Raw genomic sequence first — 25354 nt, forward strand, 5'->3', positions numbered from 1 at the left:
AAGGGAGTCCACGTCCTCCAGGCTGCTGTTCTGGGAGCCCACCAGGACTTGCATTGAATCCTGCAAATGACAGCAAGAGAAAGAGGGCCTTTGGAAGCCTTGAGGCTAGGAGGCTCAATTTCCCCCTCCCCTATCAGGACTTGTGGCATAGCCTCCATCAGCCCCATTGCCAAAACCTTCTTACCTCTGAAGAAGGTTTCTCCCCATTGGAAGAGAGCTCCTGTTTCCAGTTCCAACATATCCGGACTGTCCAGAGGAAGAAAGGGAAATTTTTAAGGAATCAAGCTAGCTCAGCTTCCCCTTTCCAAGATGAATCACTTGGCCTGTCCTTCTTTTTCCCCCTGTAAGCCCCTTTTGAACCAGCAGGGGTCTTCTCCCTCTGAGGTGCTACCTACCTTGATGGACACGGGCTCTCTACTTCTGTCCAGCTGGCTAGTGGAAAGGATTCTTCCAATTGATCCTGAAATAACAATGCAAAGATTCTGTCTGTTGGCATATCAACAAATATGCAAAGACAGGGCTTCTGCCATTAGCGTGATGAGGAGAGAGTCAGGCCTTACCACCTCAGTGGAGCTCTCCATAATTGTGGAAAGGCTTGGCGTCCACTTCTCCATCTTGACATTTCTGGGGAGAGAATGAAGGGCCAATTAAAACTAGCCATGAGCCCTGTTTAAGAGTGAACACATGGACACATGGAGGCTCTGAGAGGCCTGCCAAGAGAGCTGGCCTGCCAAAGGGATTGCCCTGAGTCATTTTTTCTTTTGCAGAAGCAGATGTACAGGGTAGAGATGCATCTCCTCTGCAAAATCTTCTTCTAGCCTTTCTCTTTAGGGCTATAGTGCAGCCGCCGCCTTGGGGGCTTCAGAATCCCACAGCTGAGAATACATACCTCCACAAATTTTGAACAGGTTCCAAATTTTGAACACATCTTCCAATCTTGAGTTTTGAACACATCTTCCAATCTTGAGTTTCTGGTGGTGGGACAAACACCCATCAAAACCTGAAAGTAATAATTGTTCATTTGTAGCAGTTCCATGGTCATGTGATCAAAATTGAGATGTTTGGTAACTGGTTCATACTTACGACTGTTTCTTTGTCCCAAGGTCATGTGATCACCTTTTGCAATCTTTTGTAAAGGAAAATCAATGCAGAAGCCAGATTCACTTAACAACCATGCTACTAATTTATGAACTTCAGTGATTCACTTAAAAACTGTGGCAAGAAACTCACTTAACAATTTCTCACTTAACAACAGAAAGTTTGAGCTCAATTGTGGTCATAGGTTGAGGACTCACTGTACAGGGAGGACTCCATAACAAGCTGATATTTACTATGACTGTTCCAAGAAGCTTTGAATAGGAACAAAGTTGTCAATATTGTAAAATTCACCTTAAAAAAACCCCTGAAAGTCGAATATAAACAGGCTTCCCTAAATATACACTATTTCTATCCAATCCTACCTTCCTTGGCTCTAAAGATGTATTTATACAGGTAGTCCTTGATTTATAATGGTTTGTTTAGTAACTGTTCAATGGAGAAACCAGATTGACTTAACAACTGTGTTAGTAACTTCACAATTTCAGTGATTCACTTAACAGCTGTGGTGAGAAAGGTCGTAAAATGGAGCAAAACTCGCTTAGCAACAGAAATGTTGGGCTCAATTGTGTTCGTAAGAGGAGAACTACCAGTATAATGCTTAGTTTTCCTAGGGCTAAAGCTCCAAGCTTTTCTCCCATCTGTCCTTCCATTCCCAGCTCACTTCTCATTTCTCACTTCTGATCCCTCCAAGAATATAAAAGCAGAGGAGGAACCCAGTGTTACTGTCCTTTGATTGATGGCTCTAAGATCCAATGACCAATTTGAAATGGCCTCCTTCTTTCCCAACACAGGGCCTAAAAATGAGGCCTTGGATGAGAAAGGTCTGTGGTCCATGCTGTTTGCCTTCCTGTAGTTGCCACTAAGGCTGAGACACCTAGTGTTTTCAATGGTTTCCACTCTATTTTAAAGCGAACACACACACACACACACACACACACACACACACACACACAGTCCCATTAAAAACTGTGAATACAATTATGTTAGCGATAAAATTCCAGGGCAAAACAAAGCAAGACAACAAGAAGGAATGGTTAGACTGGATATTTGCCAATTGGGAGAAAATGTTGAAATATCTGTGCCTATTTAGGTGTCTGTTTTGTGCATGTGTGTTTATTTACGGCATATCATACGTGCACTAGCAATATATATTAACATTTCATCTAGATTAATAAAAAACAATAAAATATAAATCTTAGAAAGATATATGTTGAAATACAAATGTCTAGGCCATCTAACCATTGAAGCTCAACATTGTTTATATTTAAAGAATCAGATACTGGACATGCCCTCATTTTACAGCTGGGCATGATGTGATCTACAATTTGAGGTGGGACCAACAGTTTGTGTGTGTTTAAACACCTTTGCTATTCTTGAATTCTAATGCCAATCCCTGCCTAAATTTCCCTGCCACTTAATTTTTCATCATCCTATATAGTTTCCCTTTTTTTCCTGTTTTGCTGCTAAGTAATGGCAGGCCTTTACAGTTTGTTCACCTGACTGCCAAGCTTTTACATTTACTGCTTAAGGTTAAATCAGGATTGAGCAGTAAATGTGGGGAAACATTCAACTATTTCTCACTTCCAAACCACTTGTTATTCAGAAAAATCTTTTATTGTTCTCTGGTAGTAGATTTTAAGGAGTTGTAATAAATAAATAACATTGGACAAGATGAGCAGCTCTGAGAGCTGGAGGGGGGAAAGAAAAAACTTCAGGATTTAAAGCACCTACAATGTTCTACTGTATTTAATACATTTCAGATATGACAAAATTGCAGTTCCTCTATTCTTAGCTGCAGGTTGTACTTGGCTTATGATCATAATATAGTTGTAAGTCACTGTGGTAGTTAATCGGGTCGCTTAATGTAATACCAATTCATATTTTTTCCCCCAGTAAAGTAAACCCTGCAGTTAAATGAATGCTGCTCTCATTAAGCAAATTATAACCATTATATCCAATGGCCATTTCTTGCTAGAAAACAAGGAAACATTGGAAATTGACCAAAAAATATCATGATCAGATGACTAGTAATAGCACTCTTTTGTTTCTATGAAGCTAGACTATCAGTTCTTCATTACTAAAAGCTTCCATGGACCTACAAAAGAACATAGGAGCAAAAGCAATTTGTCCACATTACTTTCATTAATTTAGAAAGGAATAGTACTGGAACATCAAAGCAGATATGTGGAAAAGCGGTGTGAAGTCAAGCATTTGTGCAAACATCTGGGCAAGAGAAAAAAAGGCTGTAGGGAAGGGAAGGGGAGAGAAGGGAAGGGAAGGGAAGGGGAGAGAAGGGAAGGGAAGGGCATGCACGGGTAGAGCAGTCCATACAGAAACCAGCCAGTGAGATTTTTTTTCTGTAAATAGATGAAAAGTTAAGAAGCAGGGGAATGACAGTTCATCTGTAAATCAATATCATGGATGCAAAGATCATCTGTAAGTAAAATCAGCTGCAAATATTACTTTCAAGAAATACCTCATAATTATTCCGTTAAGCAGGCCAATGTACCTTATCACACTGACATAGAATAGAATATAATTCTTTATTGGCCAAGTATGATTGGACACACAAGGAATTTGTCTTGGTGCAGACACTCTCCGAGTACATAAAAGAAAGATACTTTCGTCATGAATCATAAGGTACAACACTTAAGGATACTCATAGGGAAACAGTCAATATAAATCTTAAGGATACTAGCAGCAACGTTACAGTCATACAGTTATAAGTGGGAGGAGATGGATGATAGGAATGATGAGAAGATTAATAGTAATGCAGATTTAGTAACTAGTTTGCCAGTGTTGAGGGAATTATTTGTTTAGCAGAGTGATGGCGTTCAGGACAAAACATGATGGGTATGCAGGTATGCAATCCATGTCATGTCTGTCGTGTAATAAAGCAACACTTTCCAATGACAGGAGATAGAATTTTTCATTTCCAGCCCACCAAACAATGGACCTTCTTTTTCCCATCTGCCCCTGGTTTGAAATGCATACTAGGTTCTTAGTTTCCTCTCAATACACTCTACTAAAACAATAGCTTAGTGAAGGTGGGGAAGAGCTATAGCCATTAGCACTTCATTTAATTATCTGATTATTCTACAATATGAAAACATGACCTCTTAGAGTAGTGGGTGAAATCTGTGTACACTCACTGCCTGTGCATATGCACATACACACACTTTTTTTTAAAAAAAGAAGCACATCCTGAAATGTCAAAATTACTACATGTTAAAAAAATTGTCCGTTCTTCGGTATATGCTTCTATCTCTCTTTTGTGTAATTCCCGATGAAGGTGTAGGTTGATATTCAGACAAGATGATTCATCCACTGTTCCCTGACAGGGCATAGCAGGATATGAAACAGGATAATTTGAGCCTGATTATTTAAAAAACCTGTTTTGAAAATGAAAATGAGTTTGAAGTGGGACTCTGTGTTCTTATTAGAAGAAATTCCCCATTCAGGTCACTTTCCTTCTCCTAGGAACCGCCTGGGTGCTGCCACGATTAGGGAAAGAAGCCCACATACAGCACTGCCAGCATGTCAGAAAGGGAAAGCTTTGCCACCATGCAAAATATTCTATTTGGAGGCTGGAACATATCCAGTTTATCAAATCATTGCATGTCCATATAGGCATAGCTCAATCTTCAGGCATAAATTGAGGTGAGGAACACCAGAGGGACTGATAGCTTTAATGGTGAACCCACAACCTCAATAGGAAAGTAGTTTTTTCAGAGGAGCACAGGGCCAGCCTGCCCCCTAGTGATTTGGAAGGAAAGTTGCAAGTACACTAAAGAAGACAGAAACAGTTGCATCTATCAGATAAAAATTATGTTTGATTGTCATAATCAGATATCTGCCTTTTTTAATAAACAAAGACTTAATCAGATGAACATTTTTTTTATTATATATACATCTATTCAAAAATATACTAATAATATATTAAAATAATTTGTTGGACAATATTTGGTTGGTGAAATATGAAAGTGCTTTGTGTGGCCCTGCACGGCATAGCTCATTGCTTCATTGAGCTGCAAAAGGCTCTTTGACATGATAAGGCAGTGCTCCATGAAGAATCTGAAATAGATACCTTTTTAAATTAAAGAAAGAGGTCCAGGGAGACTTCTCCCAGGCTGCTAAGATCTTCAAGTGTGGCTTCCGAGTCGTCAGGAGAATCCTGTGAATGACAGTGATTCCTTTTTAGGCATGAGGGCAAAAGAGACCTAGAAGTCCCTAAAAGAGGCCTATTGAATGGGGATGAAAAAAATAGGCTCTCTATTCTTTGCCTCCATCCCTCCCCAAGAGGAAACATCTTGTCTTTCTTACCCATGGACTGGAAGACTCACTGGCATCGGAAGCCACTGCAGCCTCCTCCCAGTTTCCCTCTGACAACTCGTCCAAAAGCCCAGCAAGGGAGTCCACGTCCTCCAGGCTGCTGTTCTGGGAGCCCACCAGGACTTGCATTGAATCCTGCAAATGACAGCAAGAGAAAGAGGCCCTTTGGAAGCCTTGAGGCTAGGAGGCTCAATTTCCCCCTCCCCTATCAGGACTTGTGGCATAGCCTCCATCAGCCCCATTGCCAAAACCTTCTTACCTCTGAAGAAGGTTTCTCCCCATTGGAAGAGAGCTCCTGTTTCCGGTTCCAACATATCCGGACTGTCCAGAGGAAAAAGGGGCAATTTTTAAGGAATCAAGCTAGCCCAGCTTCCCCTTTCCAAGATGAGCCATTTGGTCTGTCCATCTTTTCCCCCCTGCAAACCCCTTGTGAACCAGCAGGGGTCTTCTCCCTCTGAGGTGCTACCTACCTTGATGGACACGGGCTCTCTACTTCTGTCCAGCTGGCTAGTGGAAAGGATTCTTCCAATTGATCCTGAAATAACAATGCAAAGATTCTGTCTGTTGGCATATCAACAAATATGCAAAGACAGGGCTTCTGCCATTAGCATGATGAGGAGAGAGTCAGGCCTTACCACCTCAGTGGAGCTCTCCATAATTGTGGAGAGGCTTGGCGTCCACTTCTCCATCTTGACATTTCTAGGGAGAGAATGAAGGGCCAATTAAAACTAGCCATGAGCCCTTTTTAAGAGTGAACACATGGAGGCTCTGAGAGGCCTGCCAAGAGAGCTGGCCTGCCAAAGGGATTGCCCTGAGTCATTTTTTCTTTTGCAGAGGCAGATGTATAGGGTAGAGATTCATCCTCTCTGAAAAACCTTCTTCTAGCCTTTCTCTTTAGGGCTATAGTGCAGCCGCCGCCTTGGGGGCTTCAAAATCCCACAGCTGAGAATACATACCTCCACAAATTTTGAACAGGTGTCACATCTTCCAATCTTGGGTTTCTGCTGATGGGACAAACACCTATCAAAACCTGAAAGTAATAATTGTTCATTTGTAGCAGTTCCATGGTCATGTGATCAAAATTCAGATATGTGATAATTGGTTCATATTTATGACCGTTGCTTTGTCCCAAGGTCATGTGATCACCTTTTGCAATCTTTTGTAAAGCAAAATGAATGCAGAAGCCAGATTCACTTAACAACAATGTTACTAGCTTATGAACTTCAGTAATTCACTTAAAAACTGTGGCAAGATAAGTCTTACAACGGGGTAAAACTCACTTAAAAATGTCTCACTTAACAACAGAAAGTTTGAGCTCAATTGTGGTCATAAGTTCAGGACTCCCTGTACAGGAAAATCAAACTGAGACTTGAGTCCATAACAAGCTGATATTTACTATGACTGTCCCAAGAAGCTTTGAATAGGAACAAAGTTGTCACTATTGTAAAATTCACCTTAAAAAAAACCCTGAAAGTAGAATATAAACAGGCTCCCCTAAATGTACACTATTTCTATCCAATCCTGCCTTCCTTGGCTCTAAAGATGTATTTATACAGGTAGTCCTTGATTTATAATGATTTGTTTAGTGACTGTTCAATGGAGAAACCAGATTGACTTAACAACTGTGTTAGTTAATTCACAACTTCAGTGATTCACTTAACAGCTGTGGTGAGAAAGGTCATAAAATGGAGCAAACTCGGTTAGCAACAGAAATTTTGGGCTCAATTGTGTTTGTAAGAGGAGAACTATCAGTATAACGGTTAGTTTTCCTAGGGCTAAAGCTAAAGCTCCAAGCTTTCCTCCCATCTGTCCTTCCATTCCCAGCTTCCAAATTTCTCACTTCTCATCCCTCCAGGAATATAAAAGTGGAGGAGGAACCCAGTGTTACTGTCCTTTGATTGATAGTTCTAAGATCCAAGGACCAATTTGAAATGGCCTCCTTCTTTCCCAATACAGGGCCTAAAAATGAGGCCTTGGAAGAGAAAGGGCTGTGGTCCATGCTGTTTGTCTTCCTGTAGTTGCCACTGAGACACCTAGTGCCACTGAGACAGCTAGTGTTTCCACTCTATTTTAAAGTGAACACACACACACACACACACACACACAAAATCCTATCTCTCTCTCTCTCTCTCTCTCTCTCTCTCTCTCTCTCTCTCTCTCTATCTATCTATCTATAGCATTAGTGGTCTCCCAATTGTATTGAAGCTGGATAACACACTATATAACTTTGCTAGGTTCTTAGTTTCCTCTCAATACACTCTACTAAAACAATAGCTTAGTGAAGGTGGGGAAGAGCTATAGCCATTAGCACTTCATTTAATTATCTGATTATACTACAATATGAAAACATGACCTCTTAGAGTAGTGGGTGAAATCTGTGTACACTCACTGCCTGTGCATATGCACATACACACACTCACATTTTTTTTAAAAAAAGAACACATCCTGAAATGTCAAAATTACTATATGTTAAAAAATTGTCAGTTCTTTGGTATATGCTTCTATCTCTCTTTTGTGTAATTCCTGATGAAGGTGTAGGCTGATATTCAGACAAGATAATTCACGCACTCTTCCATCACGGGGCATTGCAAGATATTCAGACAAGATGATTCATCCACTGTTCCCTGACAGGGCATAGCAGGATATGAAACAGGATAATTTGAGCCTGGTTATTTAAAATGCTGTTTTCTAAATGACAATGAGTTTGAAGTGGGCTCTGTGTTCTTGTTAGAAGAAATTCCTCATTCAGGTCACTTTCCCTCTCCTAGGAACCACCTGGGTCTGCCACGATTAGGGAAAGAAGCCCACATACAGAACTGCCAGTATTTCAGAAATGGAAAGCTTTGCCACTATGCAAAATGTTCTATTTGGAGGCTGGAACATGTCCAGTTTATCAAATCACTTCCTGTTTACATTAAAAATAAAACACCCAGGATCAACCTTGGAATGGCCAAATCAATGAGAACTGGAATAAAATGGAATATTTCCCAGGAAGTTCTTCTGGAACATTTTGCACATGACAATCTTCAAGCAATTTATTACCTTTTATGTTTGTAGAAAGGGACAAGTTTGCATGTTTTCGTGTGGACCATGGGTTTCTAAAAAATGAAATATGCTTACAGCAAATATATAAGTAATAAATAGAATCAGCTATTTTATGATGGAATTCTGCAAGTTAGAATTTGCAAATTTTGAACATTTACTAGAAATATATTTGTATGCTTCAGATTTTCAGGTTCATATAATGCAGTTGGGAAATTAAATACAAGAGGCAGGATAGGGATGGGTAAATGAGAGAATTAAGTACAGGTAATCCTTAATTTACGACAACAATTGAGGCCAAAATTTATGTTTTTAAGTGAGAAATTTGTTAAGTGAGTTTTGCCCCATGTCACAATTTTTCTTGTCACATTTGTTAAGTGAATCACTGAGGTTGTTAAATTAGTAACATGGTTGTTAATCTGGATTCCCCATTGTCTTTGCTTGTCAGAAGGTTGCAAAGGTGATCATGTGACCCTAGGACACTGCAACCATCATAAATATGAACCAGTTGTCAAGCATCCAAATGTAAATCACCTGACCATGATTTACATGCAGTGGTCATAAGTGTGAAAAATGGTCATAAGTCACTTTTTTCAGTACAGTTGTAACTTTGAATGGTCACTAAATGAACTGTTGTAAATTGAGGTCTATCTGTGTATTCTATCAGATTATGAGGACATATGGACAAGTGAGCTCCCATTACTTGTGCCAGCTTCTGCCAACCTAACAGTTCGAAAGCACGTAAAAAATACAAGTAGAAAAATAGGGACCACCTTTAGTGGGAAGGTAACAGTCTTTCATGCACTTTTGGTGTTTAGTCATGCTGGCCACATGACCACGGAGACGTCTTCGGACAGCGCTGGCTCTTCGGCTTTGAAACGGAGATGAGCACCACCCCCTAGAGTCGGGAACGACTAGCACATATGTGCGAGGGGAACCTTTACCTTTATGGACAGGATATAGCAGGCCTTTTCAGAAATCAGTCAAATAATCTATAAGCAGCCAAAACCTATTGAAAACTGATTTTGTCCTGCCCCTTTCTATCAAAGCATTAAATAGCCCTTAGTCGGTTCAAAGGTAGAAAATTATTTTTGAATCAGAATGATTGAATTGGAAATGGGAAGTTCTTCTGATAATATGTTGGAGAGGAAAAAGAGGATTACAAGGCGAGGATGGCATAAGAAAAGTTATAAAGAACTTGGTTTCCTGGCAACTGACTTGTATTTATGATGGTTGTAGTGTCCCGGGGTCAGTGATTTCCCTTTTGCGACCTCCTAACAAGAAAAGTCAAAGGGAAAGCCAGATTCACTTAACATCTGTGTTACTAACTTATCAGCTGCAGTGATTTCCTTAACAACTGTGGCAAGAAAAGTCGTAAAATGGGGCAAAACTCACCTAACACCTGCCTTGCTTAGCATTGCAAATGTTGGGTTCAATTGTGGTGGTAAGTCAAGAACTACCTGCAGGGTGGATGCAGAGAAGCTGTGAAAATATGGGCATATTGATCTACTGGCAAAAGAAAGTGTATCATTGAGGAGAGAATTCAGCACCGCTATTTGGATGGACTCATAGCTGTTTGAATAATGAAGGAATTGACAAATATTTGTCTTATTTAACACCTGCATGTCTACATGTCAATATAGGTATAGCTCAATCTTCAGGCATAAATTGGGTGAGGGACAGCAGAGGGATTGATAGCTTTAACGTTTGACCAACAAGAGACAAGTTTTTAATTTTTATCAAAGGAGCATAGACCTAGCCTGCCCCCTAGCGATTCTGCCGCCAAACTAGTGGTTTGGAAGGCAACTTGCAAGTACTGTATACTAAAGAAGACCGAAACATGTGCACAAATCAGATAAAAATTTATGTTTGATTGTCATAATCAGGCACCTGTATTTTTAATCAGATGAGCATTTTCATACCAAATATACCTCTATCTATTTAAAAAATTCCCAATATATTATATTATAATTTTTGAATGATAAAAATTATATAAAATATGAAAGTAAATCTTATTTTAATCACATTTACAGAGAAATTATCATTAAAGATCTTAACATTACAACTGTTAATATATCGGATGTTGGCTATTCTATGAAAAAGTAGAAATGCTCTTGTGTCATTTCATTCTTATTGCAAAGAATTTGGAAAAAAATGTTTTTGTTTTTAATACACTAAGGGTAGATATTATTTATATTAGATGTTTGTTCCACCCTTTTATTCTAGTGGAACCTTCAAAATAGAATTGAATTGCTAATGATAGAGTAAATGGCAAATCCAGTCCTTTGTTTCACATATCAAAATTCCCAAAACTGTGTTCTAATTTTATAAGATTCAACATTCTATTGCATTTCTATCAATCATTTCTCCATTTTAATATACTTAAATATACTATGTGTTGGGTTCATGTATGAATTCATTTTTACTCAAGTCAAGGGCCAACTTGACTGCTTCACTTCCTTGTGCATATTGTTTCTTGTTACAGCTGTGGATGTTATTACTGTGGGTTACCTCAGACTACTTTCTAATCGTCTTCCAATAAGGGCATTTTGCTTGCCTTCCCAGACAATCAATGCAAGGCACATGATTGAACACAGGAGAATACTTAAGAGTTCCCTTTTTTATCTAGGTATCTTCCATATATTCAAAGCTACCAGGTAACAAGGAATTTGGCTATGTTTACTGGAAAATCTGGGAATTTCAATCCAGATGATATATTTGGAAGATATCAGGTTGAGGAAGTCTGCTATAAAATTCACTGGTTGCCCACATTTGCCCTGGGCTCTTATTCTCTGCTTACCCCATGATGGATGCCCTATTTCTTCCCAGAGTGGAACTGTATGGCAGGATTGGCTTGAAATTGAAAAGAAGGATAGGTCCTCTCTAAATTCCAGGTGATATGCGGGATTTGGACCTTTCCTCAGTGCTGGCTGGCTTGTTTTAGCTTTGAACTTCATATACACAACAATAAAAAAAAGTGGTTGGGTGTAGACCCCCAGCCATCCAGCCACAGAGAAAAGAAAAGGACAACAGCAGCTCCACAACTGGGCATGGAGCTACAAACTGGCAAGGCTTTTAACTCATAGCAGGGGGAGGGGTGGGGGAGAAGATGAGAAGCCTAACAAACCCCAAAGCTATGAACAGCAGGCTAAGAGGTCCCAACAGCTTTGGAAACCGCATCTGGAATTGCTTTGTACTTGGTGTGCCCTTCTGGTTGACGTGTCGTAGTTGCATCTCTTGGACTCAACTTGCAGGGTGCTGGTTCAGGAATGTCAATATCACGAATGAAACCAGTTTCGTTTACCACCACCTCCTGCAAGTAAAGAAGTAAAATGTTCAAGATAGACAATACCTACTTGTTGGGCCTTGCCCATCTTCTAAGGAAAGGATTTTTAAGCCATGGATTCTTTGAGAGCTTCAAGAAACCTACAGTGCTTTGGTCAGAAGAATGTATTTAAGTCCATAAAACTAGTTTATAATAAAACACATGTATATTGTTATATTATATTATGTATATGTACATGTACATGTATATTATTTGTTATAACAATATAAATATATTTTGTTAGAAAGGGAACCCATTATGTTCAAATATAGTTATCAAATTATTTTAAAAATAACAAATAATAGTAATACATAGGCTTGTGGTTTGTTAAATCACCTATAAGACAAGCTAAATTTCAATTAGAGATCAGTGAAAGTAATATATATATATTTTCATTCTAGTCAAAAGACCCCTGGTTAATGACCCCAGACTTTGGGCAAGACAAGGTCATTATTTTTTCTTGGTGAAATTAGAATAAACATACCTAATTTAAATGTTAAAATAAAAACTACTAGCAGGAGTGATTATTTCAATACCCTGCTTATTTCAGTTTTTTTTATTTTTAGAGAAATGTGATGCTGGAAATGTACAGAGTGTGATGTCTTATTTAAATAATGTATAATGTCTTATTTAAATAATGTATACATTTTCTTGTAGATAACCATCTTTGTATTAAAAAAAACTTTCCAAGGAGAGGAATGGAACATAGAAGGATATATTTCTATAAATTGGTTGAAAATGGGTTGGAACCCAACCAAATCAAAAGAAGACTTGGAACTAGAAGGTCATACATGTAATTGATTTACCTATTTACAATTAAAAAAAAGGTTTACTATGGATTTAAAAAAAAGAATACACTTCTACATCTTTTTCCTGTCACAATTTTCAATGGCTACTGTGTCAGAACCTGAACAAAAAGAGGGATTTTTAATCTAGAAGAAGATAGATGTCAAGCAAGAAATGAATTAAGGCAAAATCAAGTGTAAAAGGCCATCCAAAGAGGAAAATGGACGAAGGACCAATTTGGCTGAAAAGGAATGAGAAAAAGAGGCCCATAAATGCTTTTTAATTACCTGGTCTATTTTTGTTTTGAGCTACAGGTGGCCTTTGTCTGTGTTCCCTTTGATGGGAGTTGAAACTGACAATATGTCAGCTTCAGTTGCATAAAATTTGGAAAGATGCTGCCTAATTTATTGCTATTCTTCATGCCATGTTCAGAATCAAGAGAGTTTGGGAGGTATAAACCTCATAGAGATCCAAGACTAGCTATCAATTGTTCCATTTCTAGTTTTTCCAGTTGGGTCTATAACAACTCACCATGACCAACTGGAACAATTGGTTCATCAATTGTATTTCCTCCAGTATTTAAAGCCTACTTACATCAATGGTTTTTATGGTAACAATCTGAGGTCCTTCCTTGCATGCGTTCTCTGCTTTCTTGATAGTTTCATTGTTCCATTGTACAGCGTTGATGGCCATCATTCCTTCTGCTTGGCTGCAAGGTGAAATCACAACACAGGGAGTTGTCTACAGATACCAAGATGAGACATGGAGACAGAAAAAGCAGCATCCACAAAAGCTAATGTTGGGTGAAAACAGGCAACTAATAGAGGATGGAAATGACCTGGCTAATGGTTAGGAATAATGGGTGTGTAATTAAATACAGTCTCCAGCTCAACCAGTTACTGCCAGACTCCATTCAAATTACAACCAGAACATTTGGAATGCTTATTTTCCCCCCATAGCAGTACTGGACAAGTTTTTCAATCTCAAAGTTACATCTGGCACTATGTGTGAGTTAAGGGAGACCCTCTGCAAAACATTGAAAAGCATGCTGGGGAGACACACACACACACATACACACACACAAATTGGGCAGGGGTTAGGACAAACATTGGACTTAATTGGATTTAAATGGATTACATTAGCTAAATATAGTTCAAGTTGATGTCTCCACCCTGATGAGGTTTTATACTCCTGCTATACAGAGATTCACCTATACTGATATATAGGTGTATATCATTTGCACAAACCACAGATGTTTCCTTAGGATGCTTCCCTTCCAGATCTGTGCAGATTGGTTTTTCTGCTGGCATCCCATTGCCCTACTAAGCATCAGAAAAAATTGAGGATTCTGCATTCCATAAGTGGAGTGGTGACTAGTTGTCCAGGGTGCTTTTAACATTATGATGCTTTGGTAGCAAGCCATTCCTCACACGTTCTCCCACTATGTCTTCCAAGCAATTTTGTTCCTTGGGCCTAGCCAGAAGCACTCACTCATTTGCCTCCTGGCCAAGTTGATTGGCAACATATTGAATGTCTGGGAGTCCTAGGCAGTTGGAGATGTTATTGCGAGGATAGTAGAAGAGGAATATCAGGCACATTTCATTCAGGGTACTTGGGCCTCCCTGAGAGAACGAAAAAGAAAAGAAAAGCAATATTTATTTGAGGTTTCATGGAACAGAACTAGATTGTGCAGGAGCTTCAGTTCAGCCTACCCTGAAAACTTTTGTTGTGGGAATAAGATTAGAACACAGAACATAGAGTATTAGGTTGGAAGGGATCTTGAAGGTCTTCTAGTACAACCAGGAGACCCTATACCATTTCAGACAAATTGTTGTCCAATCTCTTCTTTAAAACCTCCAGTGATAGAGCATCCACCACTTTGGGAAACAAGCTGTTCCAGTGGTTTATTTGTTCGTACAGTCAGGACAATTCTTCTTGATTCTAGGTTGAATCTCTCTTTAATGGTGTTCCACCCATTACTTCTTGTCCTGCCCTCAGATGTTTTGGAGAATAAGTTCTCTATGACAACCCCTCAGGTACTGGAAGACTGCTACCATTTCAATCCTAATACTTGTCTTCATTAGATTAGATATACCCCAATTCTGTCAATCATTCATCATATGGTTTAACCTCCAGACCCCTTATCATCTTTGTTTCTTTTCTCTGCATTCTTTCTAAGGTCTCAACATATTTTTTCTATTGGGGTGGCCAGAATTGGACGCAGTGTGGTCTCACCTGTTCAGTATAAAGTGGTACTATCGCTTTGCATGATTTTGAAACTATTCCTCTGCTGATGCAACCCAGGCCCACAGTAGCTATTTGGTAGCTGCCGCACACTGCTGGCTCATAATTAAATGGTGGTCTACTAGGACACTTAAATCTCTCCCACAGAGTCAGTTACAACCTATTCTATATCTATGTGTTTGGTTTTTCTTACCTAAGTGTAGGATCTTACTTTTCTTTCTTATTTACTTTTCTCACCCCCAGATTGCATTTTGTTGGATAGAGCTCAGTGTTCACGTCTATCAAGGTCCTTCTGGATCCTGAATCTATCATCTAAAGTGTTAGCTATTCCCCCCTGATTGAAGGTGTTATCTGCAAATTTCATGGGTACCTCTTCTATCCCCTCATCTAGATCATTTATGGAGAAGATGAAGTGTAGTGGGCCTAAGACAGAACCAGGTACCCTACTGCATGCTTCCCTTCATGTAGATGTAGCTCTACTGAAGATTGTGGTTGGTCCGCCAATTACGAATCCATATGGTGTGGAACTGTCTATCCCACATCTATCCCAAGTAACAATACTATGGCTTCCGGTAAGTCCTAGTCTTCTCTGGCAATTCCAACTGGACAACACACACCACCAATTTTCCAATAGCAATTCCACATCAGAAGTACCATTCCCCTGCTTCTTGACCTTTGTTTTATGATTTTGTTCTCTTAAAATAGAAAACTGAAAAATTTGAATTTCCATCATCCAGCCCATTAATGGCAAGTTACTAATAACCATTGTGGACCCTGCAAACTATTACTAAAATATTTGTATATTACAGGATGAACCTGATCTAATTTTCAAAAACTGTCTATCCACCACTCGGTCTATCCTGTGAATTCAGAGAAGACTTACAAATATTATCTCTTTCCGATCTGTAGTTTGATAGCGGCACTCCACCAGGAATTCATCTCCCTGTGAACAAAGCAGTCGTCATAAATCTGAGAGAATATGGGGTCTCCATAATAAGGGGCTTATTGCCTAACTTTAACTCAGAAAGATATCTTAGAATGACATACTGGTTTGAGAACAACAGGCTTCATCAAGTCTCTTGTTTCCTGAAGATTGAAATCATATTTATTGTCTTCACAGAGGATCCTCAACTGTTTTCCATTCCTGTACATAGAGACAATATCAATGAGATAGACCATTGCTAATGCTGCAGAGAGGGATATATTTGGGGTGTAAGAACAACCATGATCTAATAATTTCCAAACAAATGTTTCCAAAGGTCATTGCAGTTCAAATGTCAATGTATTGATTTATTTATAGGATTAGGGAAATGAATTTTATGGCTGTGTCTTCATATTAGCCTTGGCTCCATCAGCATATAGCATAAAGTCTCTCTTGTTAGGATATTGGCTGTTCTCTTTGGTGTAATCTGGCCTGTTTCAGAAGGATGGGGAGCTCTCTAGGGAATGGGTCAGTGTCAGGATGGTATCCCCACAATTCCTCTGTTGAGGGAATAAGAGAGTCAAGGTCTGCAGGAATAGGATCTGAATGAGGCCAAGGAATCCCAGCTAGTTTTTAAGGGAAAATTGGTGGCAAATGTTTCTAGATCAGAAACAGTGACAGAGTTACTATCAGGGCCTCATCTCAGTTTTAAAGAATGAGGTTAAGGAAGGTTAAAGGAGTAAAGGGACAGGACAACTATCAATGAAGCAAACTCTTGACTGATCAGGTCAAGGAAACACTCAACCTGAAACCTGTACGGTTACAACTGCTTTCTTTGGTTGACCATGTGAATATGTCCCCTGTTTTGTGGCTTGGGTGCTAGATCCCTGGGCTGTTCCATGTCCACTTTGTCTTTCCTACCTTTTAGGTTTGACCACAGCCAAGAACATTATAGCTATGTGGACAATAGTGCTTTCATAAAGACTCTTTCTGTTTTGGATGTGTGTTTATATTGGACAAGCAGGTATATACAAAAGTATGAAGGCTATTGCTTAACGCATTGTAAGCTGCCTTGAGTCTCCAGAGAAGGGCGGCATATAAATCGAACTAATAAATAAATAAATAAATAAATAATAAGACTATTGGCTTACTACCAAGTAATGTACTGTTCTCTCAACCATAAAGATGGAAAGTCAGAGTTCTTCAGTTTTCACTTTTAAGCCATTTCCATATTGTTTTTAGTTGTGGGGGAGGGATTGTGTTGCTGTTACATCTGGCCTAGAAAGTTTGCTTACCGGTATTGGATACCTCTCACTCCCCTTCCAGCTAGGTGGGTATGGAGTAAATAACCAAAGACATGCATATCTGGCACTGGACTCCCATTGATCTGGAGAAGAAAAGAGATGAACTAGTTTTAGACTGGACTAGTGGGATGAAACACAATGGACTCCCATTGATCTGGAGAAGAGATGAACTAGTTTTAGACTGGATCTGGGATGAAACATAGCTTTGAAGGAGCTCCAATCCAAACAGCAGGAGGAGGAAACTTCTCTACTCATGTGTTCCTCTCCATCCATTAGTTCTGTTATTAGTCAACAGGATTATAAATGACATATTTTATCTTCACATCTACTCTGTCCTGAAGGGCCAAACTTTGATGTTTTATAGGAGACACAAGAATAGTGGCTTGATCCCTTTTAAAACTTATGCACAGCCTTAGGGATTGTGGCTAGAAACAGGAAGAAGAAAGAGCTGGAATAATTTTTTACTTTCCTATCATTTGGAAAAGTGTTCCCTCTCCCATCTCTTTCCAATGTTTCCATGGTGAGAGCAAGCAATAAGCAGTCCTGGTAGCTTTTGTTTAGGAACAAACTGGGAACCAGCAGAATCACCTTGACCCAAGACAACATCAAATCTTCCCACCTCATCTGCTGAACACAGTTGGATCACACACATCCTTTTTACCAGTTCTTTCAAGGAGTTTTATCTCTCCGCTCAGATGGCCAGTTTCCTCAGACTGGTTTTCTGACAAGAGGCTTAGGAGGGACTCTTGTGGAATGTTTTAGGTGACCTAATATTGAGAGCCAATTTGGTGTAATGTTTAAGATGCTGGGGCAGGAACCCTGAGTTCTAGTTCAGCATTAGGCACAAAGTCAGCTAAGTGATTTTGAACCAGTCATTCTCAGCTGTAGGAAGAAGGACATGATGAGGCAGTTTTGAAATTTTGCCAAGCAAATTGCAGGGACTACTCCAGGATATCACCATGAGTTAACACAGACTTGAAAGTAAAACAAACAAACAAACAAACAGGAAAAAGGAAGGGAGGAAGCCTATCAACTGTAGGGTTTTGATAAGAATGAGCAACTGAACTCAAGAGTGCAATAAAAAAGATAACTACAGGTGATTGTAATGGGATGAGTTAAAGGCTGCCAAGCTTACCTCATGAAAATGACTAGTATTGCAGAAACCGTAAGATTTAAAAGAATCTGCTTGAGGTGGGATGAAATGGATAGGAAAAGTTAACACTCCTGTATGTAGCACCCCCATGTCATATGGACGAAGCTCCGAAGTATAGAACATTCTCAGACCTGAGTTATCAATTAAGCCTCGAGAAAAAGAAATAACAGAATTGAGTGAAACAGCACTTAAACACTCACCTAAAATCCATGGGTTCCCTTCATTTAGGAACCATACATTGATACACACATTTATTTATCTGAATTTATTAACTGCCCAACTCTAATGGACTTCCTTCAGTATTGTATCAGAGACCCAGAATAAGCATCATAGAAACTCTTTTTTATGTCTTGCTTAGAAATTACAGCTGGATTAGATGAAATCATAGAAAATTCTCATGGTTTTATCTAGTCATCTTTGAACTGACTGAGCTGCCTCCTCTCACTTAAACAGTCCTTCCCCCCCCACATTATCTCACCTTGCCATTTGAGAAATTACATATTTCTCAAATAAAATTGTAGAGCTTTTGGTACAGTCTTGTTTCTCTTGCTCAGTTGGTCTATCCCTTATAGATATAGGAAACATACTTTACAGATATTCATTTCTTTTCATCTGGAATTTGCATCTTTGAATCCTGATAACATGCACTTCTTTTCATTCTGTCTCGGATACCTGTTTGTGCCTCTAATTTTTCCCTTAATCAATTCACATGCGCTTTTACTTACCTGGAAGGAAATCAAAATTGCTGTAATGAATTTCTAGTCGGATCCATTGGGGATCAATTGGAGTCCCTATGGAGATTCCAGTTTCATCTGGGAACATGTAGGACTTATTTATGGAAATAGGAGAGGGAGGGAAGGAAAGGAGGGAGAGGGAGAGGGAGAGAGAGAGGGAGAGGGAGGAGAGAGAAAGAGAGAGAGAGAGAGAGAGAGAGAGAGAGAGAGAGAGAGAGAGAGAGAGAGAGAGAGAGAGAGAGAGAGAGAGAGAGACTGTCACTTGACAGTCATGCCACTAAAATGTAAAAGCATTATTTGCACATTGTGGCCAACATTTTATTGATTTTGGAAGGATGAGCCCCATCAGGATCAAACTCCAGGCTGTGGACAGAGTTTGCCTGCAATACTGCACTTTAACTTCTGTGCCACAAGTTATAGTGGGTAGCATAGGTTGGGATGTAGGGATCTTGATGTTGTTGAGATTTAAGGCATACAAACTGCAACAACCTTGACCCAGATAATTAGGTAAAGCTGCATAAAACCTCACTCTCTTGTGTCAAAAACCAGATGATATGATTTAATTTGGCAACAACTGCAAGAAGAAAACCATACTGAGCAAAACCCATGATCATACTGCACTAGATAATTTAAAATATTGAGCGATTCCTCCTTCATTCCCAAAAGTTGCTATGAAATAAAATCTTTAAAAATGCAAGACTGTTCCAGAGATATAGTAGGTTTACAAACAACTGTGGGTTAAACACTCAATGAGAAATAGGGACCATTTAATCTGGTTTAGAAGATCTACACACTCACCCCTCCTCCTACAGCCCAGCCAGCAATTATCTGAGAGCACAGAGAAAAATCAGGATCACCTCCATAGCAGTCACTGACTCCACTGGGAAGCACGCTTCCATTGCCACAAGCATATGCTATGATGTGGTGCACCAGTGTTATATTCCGAGGTGTTATCATGGGGCTAAACTGGACAGAAAAAAGGCAAGGTCAGACCAGGAAGGTATCAGCAAGTGAAAAGGTCTTACAGTCTGGGATAATTGTCAATCTCACCAGCAAAACACCCTGCTTGATTTTCTAGGTACCTTATAAATATGATGTTTTGTCTTGACAATGGGTAAAGGGAGAAAGGTACAGGCATAGGTGGTATCATCCTCTGGGATAGGAAACTGAAAATAGAAGCCAAGGCACATGGTAAGTATCTCAGGCCTGTGTATTCTTACCCTGAAAGAGATTTGTATTATTCTGTGTGGTCACCAGAGCAAGGAGCCAATGAATGAAAGAGACCAATCTGCTGGGGACCATTGAAAGCCATGGAATGGCAAGAATTTTTAATTTTAGATACTTACATCATTTACTTTCAAATCGTATATATGATAGACACTGGGACGTTTTAGTTTCTCTTCAGTTACCACCAGCATCAAGAAGAGAGATTTGTGGATTATTTTTCCTTTGAAGAAGTCAATTGTGTCATTTGTTCCAAATGCAGCCATGAGGCGTTGTGTGTCACCCTGTGTAGACATAAATGAAAAGGAAAGTCTCCTCTGTCCTATCATATCCTTAAACATTTAGCTTGTCTTCTTCTTCCAAGACACTTCCTAGGGTCTTGAACCTTGGTTTTTTCCTATTGCAATTATCTCTTCCCAGAGTTATACAAATCTTAACACAAATCCATACTAATGTTTTTATCAATTTGTATGATTAAATTCTTTTGTGAGCTTTCTTCTCCCAAAACAGGCTTTACTTATGATGAATTAGTAAAGAAAATAACATCCACCCTGGTTCAGGTGATGATATACTAACAACTCTTAGACTTGCTGTTTTGTGGAGATGAATGCATTTGGTCATCAAGCAAAGAATTGAACTGTTGGGGGCAGAGGATTTGCTGAAACAGTGGTCAGTTTCTGAAACAAACATTTAATGAGGGTCAGTTTTAATTCCAAAGGAGTTAGATTAAGGCACTCTGGCAGGAATGCCTTTGGGTACTTAGATCAGATGTTCCCAACCCACTGCCCTTCATATGTGTTGGAGATGTTACACCTAGGATTCATAGCCCAGTCTGCCCAAGAGTTGGGAATAATGATTTCAATGCATATGCAAGCACTCAGACAGATTTATTTATGGACCTTCTCATTTGGAAGACTGAAGAAACACAAGAAAATTGCAGGCAGAGAATATTTGTAGCACTCCTCTGTGAAACTGGTAGAAGAAAGCATGGCATATTAGAATCCCAAAATATCCTAGAATTAAGAAGAAATTTCCTGTCAATGGGGAAAGAAGTGGAACAGCTTTCCTCCAGAAGTTGTGGGTGCTTCATCACTGGAAGTTTTTAAGAAGAGGACAGCCATTTATCCAAAATTGTATAGGCTTGAGCAGGGAGTTGGACTGGAAGACCTCCGAGTTCCTTCCAACTCTAGTATTCTCTAATTTCTAATATCTGCAGCAGCCCCAATTTCTAGTAAGAACCAGTTTTGTTTAATAATTCACCGAAGAATCAGCTTAACTTTTAATTAGTTAATGAATTAACCAATTTAACTGAAGATTCTGCTGATATCCATTGCATATTCAATGTATTTTGATCCTTGTAAAGCTTGTTCTAAAACCCACACAGATTCCTCAATTCTTTCCTTATTTGTATTTTACTTGTTATACCATTATGTATCTCAAGCCTAAGAGATACTTTCCATGCATATGGAATGCTTGCTAACTAATATGAAAATGCAGCTTAGAACTTTTAAATGGACTGTTTAGATCCTTAAATCCATTCATCCTTAGGAATTTTGGAAGACCTTTTCTGCAGAAAGCAGAAACGTACATCACCATTGCACTTGTCTTTTGCCTAAGAGAAATCTGGGAGAGGAGCAACAGCTCTTCACAACTTCAAGAAGGTTGTGATTATTGTCTGTGGAAGACTTGGGGATCCTTGACCTACTTTGGGAAAGGCAATTATCCATGCTGCTGCCCTCTATGAAAACAATTGTCCTTAATACCACTGACTCATTCCTTCCATGGATTGCTTATTATCTTTTGCTGCTCCGTGATTTCTTAGCAGTAATAGGAGCACATGTTTTCATTTAGACATAAGAGCCTGGTGGGCATTTAATTTCCTTATCCTTTTTAGGGATAAGAGCAGAGATCATAACCATTGATTAGCTCTTCTTCTCATTGTTTAGGTTCTTAGCCATAGAAATTCCTTTAACTAATGTATTTTCTGTTTCCTTTGTTAAAAAAAAAAAAAGGCTGTTCTTTCTTTTCATGGTTTTAAAATATAACTATAAATAACTACCACTAAAATAAGAGCTTTGTACCCACTTCAGTTTTGACAAAGAAAGATATATCAGAAGAGGATTTTGGGCTAGTATGGAAACAGAGAATTCTCCCAAATTAAAAACAACAACTTAAAAGATGGGTTTAATGGAACAATGCCACTATGAAACTCTGTGTATATGGAACAATGCTAAGTGGAACAATGCAACTATGAAACTATGAAACTCTGTGTATGTGTGGCTTGGGAGGGTGGTCATGTCTCAGATTTTTAGTTGGTTTTTTCAGTAATGGGAAAATGGTTTGAACTCTTTTAGTTGCCCTGCAAATGGCAAATAGGTGGAGTGAAGATGCATATAGAATGGGACAATTCGCCACAGCCAATTTGCTGCAGCCAACTCTCCGCTGCCAACTCGTCATGGCCAACTCGCCATAGAACAATTTAACAATTCAATTTAATTATTTAAAATATTTTAAAAATATTTTAATTTTTGTCATTCACATTTCATTTTTCCCTCCTTTTGCATCCTTTCTTTAATGATTCTATCCCACCATTTCTTTGATATTGTCCCATAGGGAGTTGTCCCATGGTAAATTGGCTATGGCGTGTTGTCCTGCGGTGAGTTGGCTGTGGCAAGTTGACCGTGACTGGTTTGCCATGGCGAATTGGCTGTAGTGAGTTGGCTGTGGTGAATTGTCATAGACCAGTGCCTGTAGACACAATTCATCCATATTCTTTCATATCTCAACTATCTCAACTAACAACTATCTGCATTTACAAGATGGAGTCTCAAAACAGCTGTCTCCCCTCTGCCAATATTTCATTTTAAGTGTGTTTTCAGACTTTGAATGGACTTCTAAAGATTTTATATTGAAATTTTTATTATATTTTGGTAGCACTGCATAAGATGTTTCTGTTGCTATTTGTATTGTACTCTAACACTCATCACCTTTATGAGTTAACACCTGAACCACAAACAAACCCTTGAAATGCTCCTTGGTTTTAAAAGGAAGGAAAATATTTTAGTTTCTCAAAGGGTAACAAGCTAAGGCAGTTCCCTCCTTGTAGCAGCAAATTCTTTTTTCTTTGTGTCTTTTGCTTCCATATCCTTGCCTGTGCTATTATTTATCTTTATGCTAGAAACCAGGAGACTCTGAATTCTAGTTCCAACCGAGGCATGAAAGCTGGCTGGGTGACTTTGGACCAGTCACTTTCTCTCAACCCAACTCACTTCACAGGATTGTAAAGAGGAGGAAGAAGGAATATTAGGTATGTTTGCTGCCTTGGGTTATTTGTGAAAAATAATAAATATGGGATGAAAAATAAAACAAATAAACAAACAAACAAATAATAACAGGTCCCATTGTTTTGCTTACTGTGATGTCCAGGTCATGTTCATCGCATGTCCGGAACTGTCGCCTGAATGCCATGGTGGTAGACGTTGCATCCTGGGTCAATGATAGCAGCTCATAATCTTGCCTTTCATCCTCCAAGATGGTATCCTCATTCACACCATGCCAATCCTGAGTGAAATAGGAAGAACTCACAAATATGTTGCCATGGATAGAGGAAGAGACCATCATTTGGCCAAGAGACCATCCAGTTAGAGACACCGTCACCAGAATGAACCCTCCCTGGAGACCTTGGACCAATCATTATATTCATATCTCATTGATCTTGCTGCAGGATTGCTATAGATAGGTAGGAGGAAGGTGTGTGTATGAGTGAATGTGTATACATATGAATAATTGAACTAAAATACTGCATCTGGCTATTAAATATGGAATTAGTTTGCATTGATGTAAATGTGTGTGTATATTTGTATACACACTTTAAAAAACCTAACTATGTTACTAAGCTTAAGGGTAAAAATTAGCTTGTAATTTGGTAGGAATGAGCTATATCTCTTGATATTACAATTAAAAAAAAAAAATCATCCTGGAACTCAAGAAATAATAATTGCCTCTGAAACTATGCAGACATGATAAGTGGCCCAGACTTTCCATTTCACAAGATTCGGTTGAAAAATAAATAGTTTCTGAATAGGAAAACATCCCCAAGACAAAATAAACTATAGACATTTCACTATCTCCTTTAAAGAAACACAGATTTTTTTCTTCTTTATTTTGTTGAGGTTTTAGGGATCATTGCTTTTAGAACACAAATTATGCCTCAGAAATAATTATTTCTGTGCCTCCCAACATAAACTAAGCAAGCCAATACCGCAGAAGCCATCAGGGATTTATTTATTTATATTTTGCATTTTTGAATCACCCAACTCCCTCAAATATTCTTTTTCTGCTACGCCAGCCAGCAAGAATGAAAATATAATTTGCCCCAGCAGTTCATAAATGATACTGCAGCTATCTCATTGGTCATGTGAAACAATCATTTCTAAATTCATTTGTACCTTCAAACTACAAATTATCCCTCTCCCCTCCTCAATTCTGTACACAGAGCCAAGCTCCTAGTGAAATGGCACTCTTGATTTACTCTTACCGAGAAATAGATGTTGCCATCAGGAAGAACACCACCAATCACAAAGTCTGCTCCAGGAATGTCCTTATTATTGGTGAAGCCAAAAGCCACCCATCCAGTTGACTGGGCTTGAAATTCAAAACTCATAAAGGCAAGTTCATCATCATAGTCCCATCGGAGGTAAATCTGGTGTTTGGGATCCAAGAACACAGAGAAACGCAGTTGGGAAATTGCAGGATGGCTGGAGCAAAGGCACAAGGTAGACATGAGGAGCAGCAGGCTTTTCATAGATGAATGGTTCATATTTGGGGTATATTGTGCTTTTTTGTTGTCTCTCATATCTTTTGATACATATCTTTCCTTCAGTACCCACCTTGTGGGGGTGGAGAGAACCAATATATATAAAAAACTGGGACCAGCTGGGATCCCTGCCAAAGAGGAAGGACAGCATTTTGGATTCTGAAAGATCAGTTTTCAGCCCTGGCATTTGTTTTTCATTTTATGCAATAAAGTGGCATGCTTCCCAAAAGGCATTGCTTGATGTCTTTTTTTTTTTTTTCAGGAAAGAAAATTCTTCTTGTGTCCAGGTTTTGCAAGATGCACATCTTCCAAAAGCATTTGGGATGACATAACCTCTCCTGAATTGAAAGTGAAGTAGAACATTTCTGAAGTGT

At 39.0% G+C, this 25354-nt stretch overlaps 1 protein-coding gene across 1 annotated transcript; it reads right to left on the reverse strand.

The window, feature by feature from the left end:
• Positions 1–10315: 10315 nt before the first annotated feature.
• On the reverse strand, positions 10316–25049 carry LOC117661765 (putative DBH-like monooxygenase protein 2). The gene is made up of 13 exons (XM_034410891.3): positions 24702–25049; positions 23579–23725; positions 20287–20448; positions 20023–20106; positions 19739–19906; positions 18932–19034; positions 18189–18355; positions 17045–17136; positions 15875–15971; positions 15711–15770; positions 14075–14205; positions 13178–13292; positions 10316–11785 (listed from the first exon to the last, which is right to left on the reverse strand). Exons 1-13 carry the CDS (start codon positions 25017–25019, stop codon positions 11621–11623), a joined length of 1809 nt encoding a protein of 602 aa, XP_034266782.2. The 5' UTR covers positions 25020–25049; the 3' UTR covers positions 10316–11620.
• Between the last annotated feature and the right edge of the window lie 305 nt (positions 25050–25354).

This window comes from Pantherophis guttatus, chromosome 2 (genome assembly GCF_059756535.1).
Source record: "Pantherophis guttatus breed Tessera chromosome 2, ASM5975653v1, whole genome shotgun sequence".
In the NCBI taxonomy this organism is placed as follows: Eukaryota; Metazoa; Chordata; class Lepidosauria; order Squamata; family Colubridae; genus Pantherophis; species Pantherophis guttatus.

Bases quoted from the DNA above. Each gene is read 5' to 3' on its own strand.
- LOC117661765 (XM_034410891.3), bottom strand. From the start codon at position 25,019: ATGAGAGACAACAAAAAAGCACAATATACCCCAAATATGAACCATTCA. The intron at 15,771-15,874 runs GTATGTCATTCT...CTTTGTTCACAG, and splicing joins AGCCTGTTGTTCTCAAACCA to GGAGATGAATTCCTGGTGGA. The intron at 11,786-13,177 runs GTAAGTAGGCTT...CTTTACTTGCAG, and splicing joins TTACCATAAAAACCATTGAT to GAGGTGGTGGTAAACGAAAC.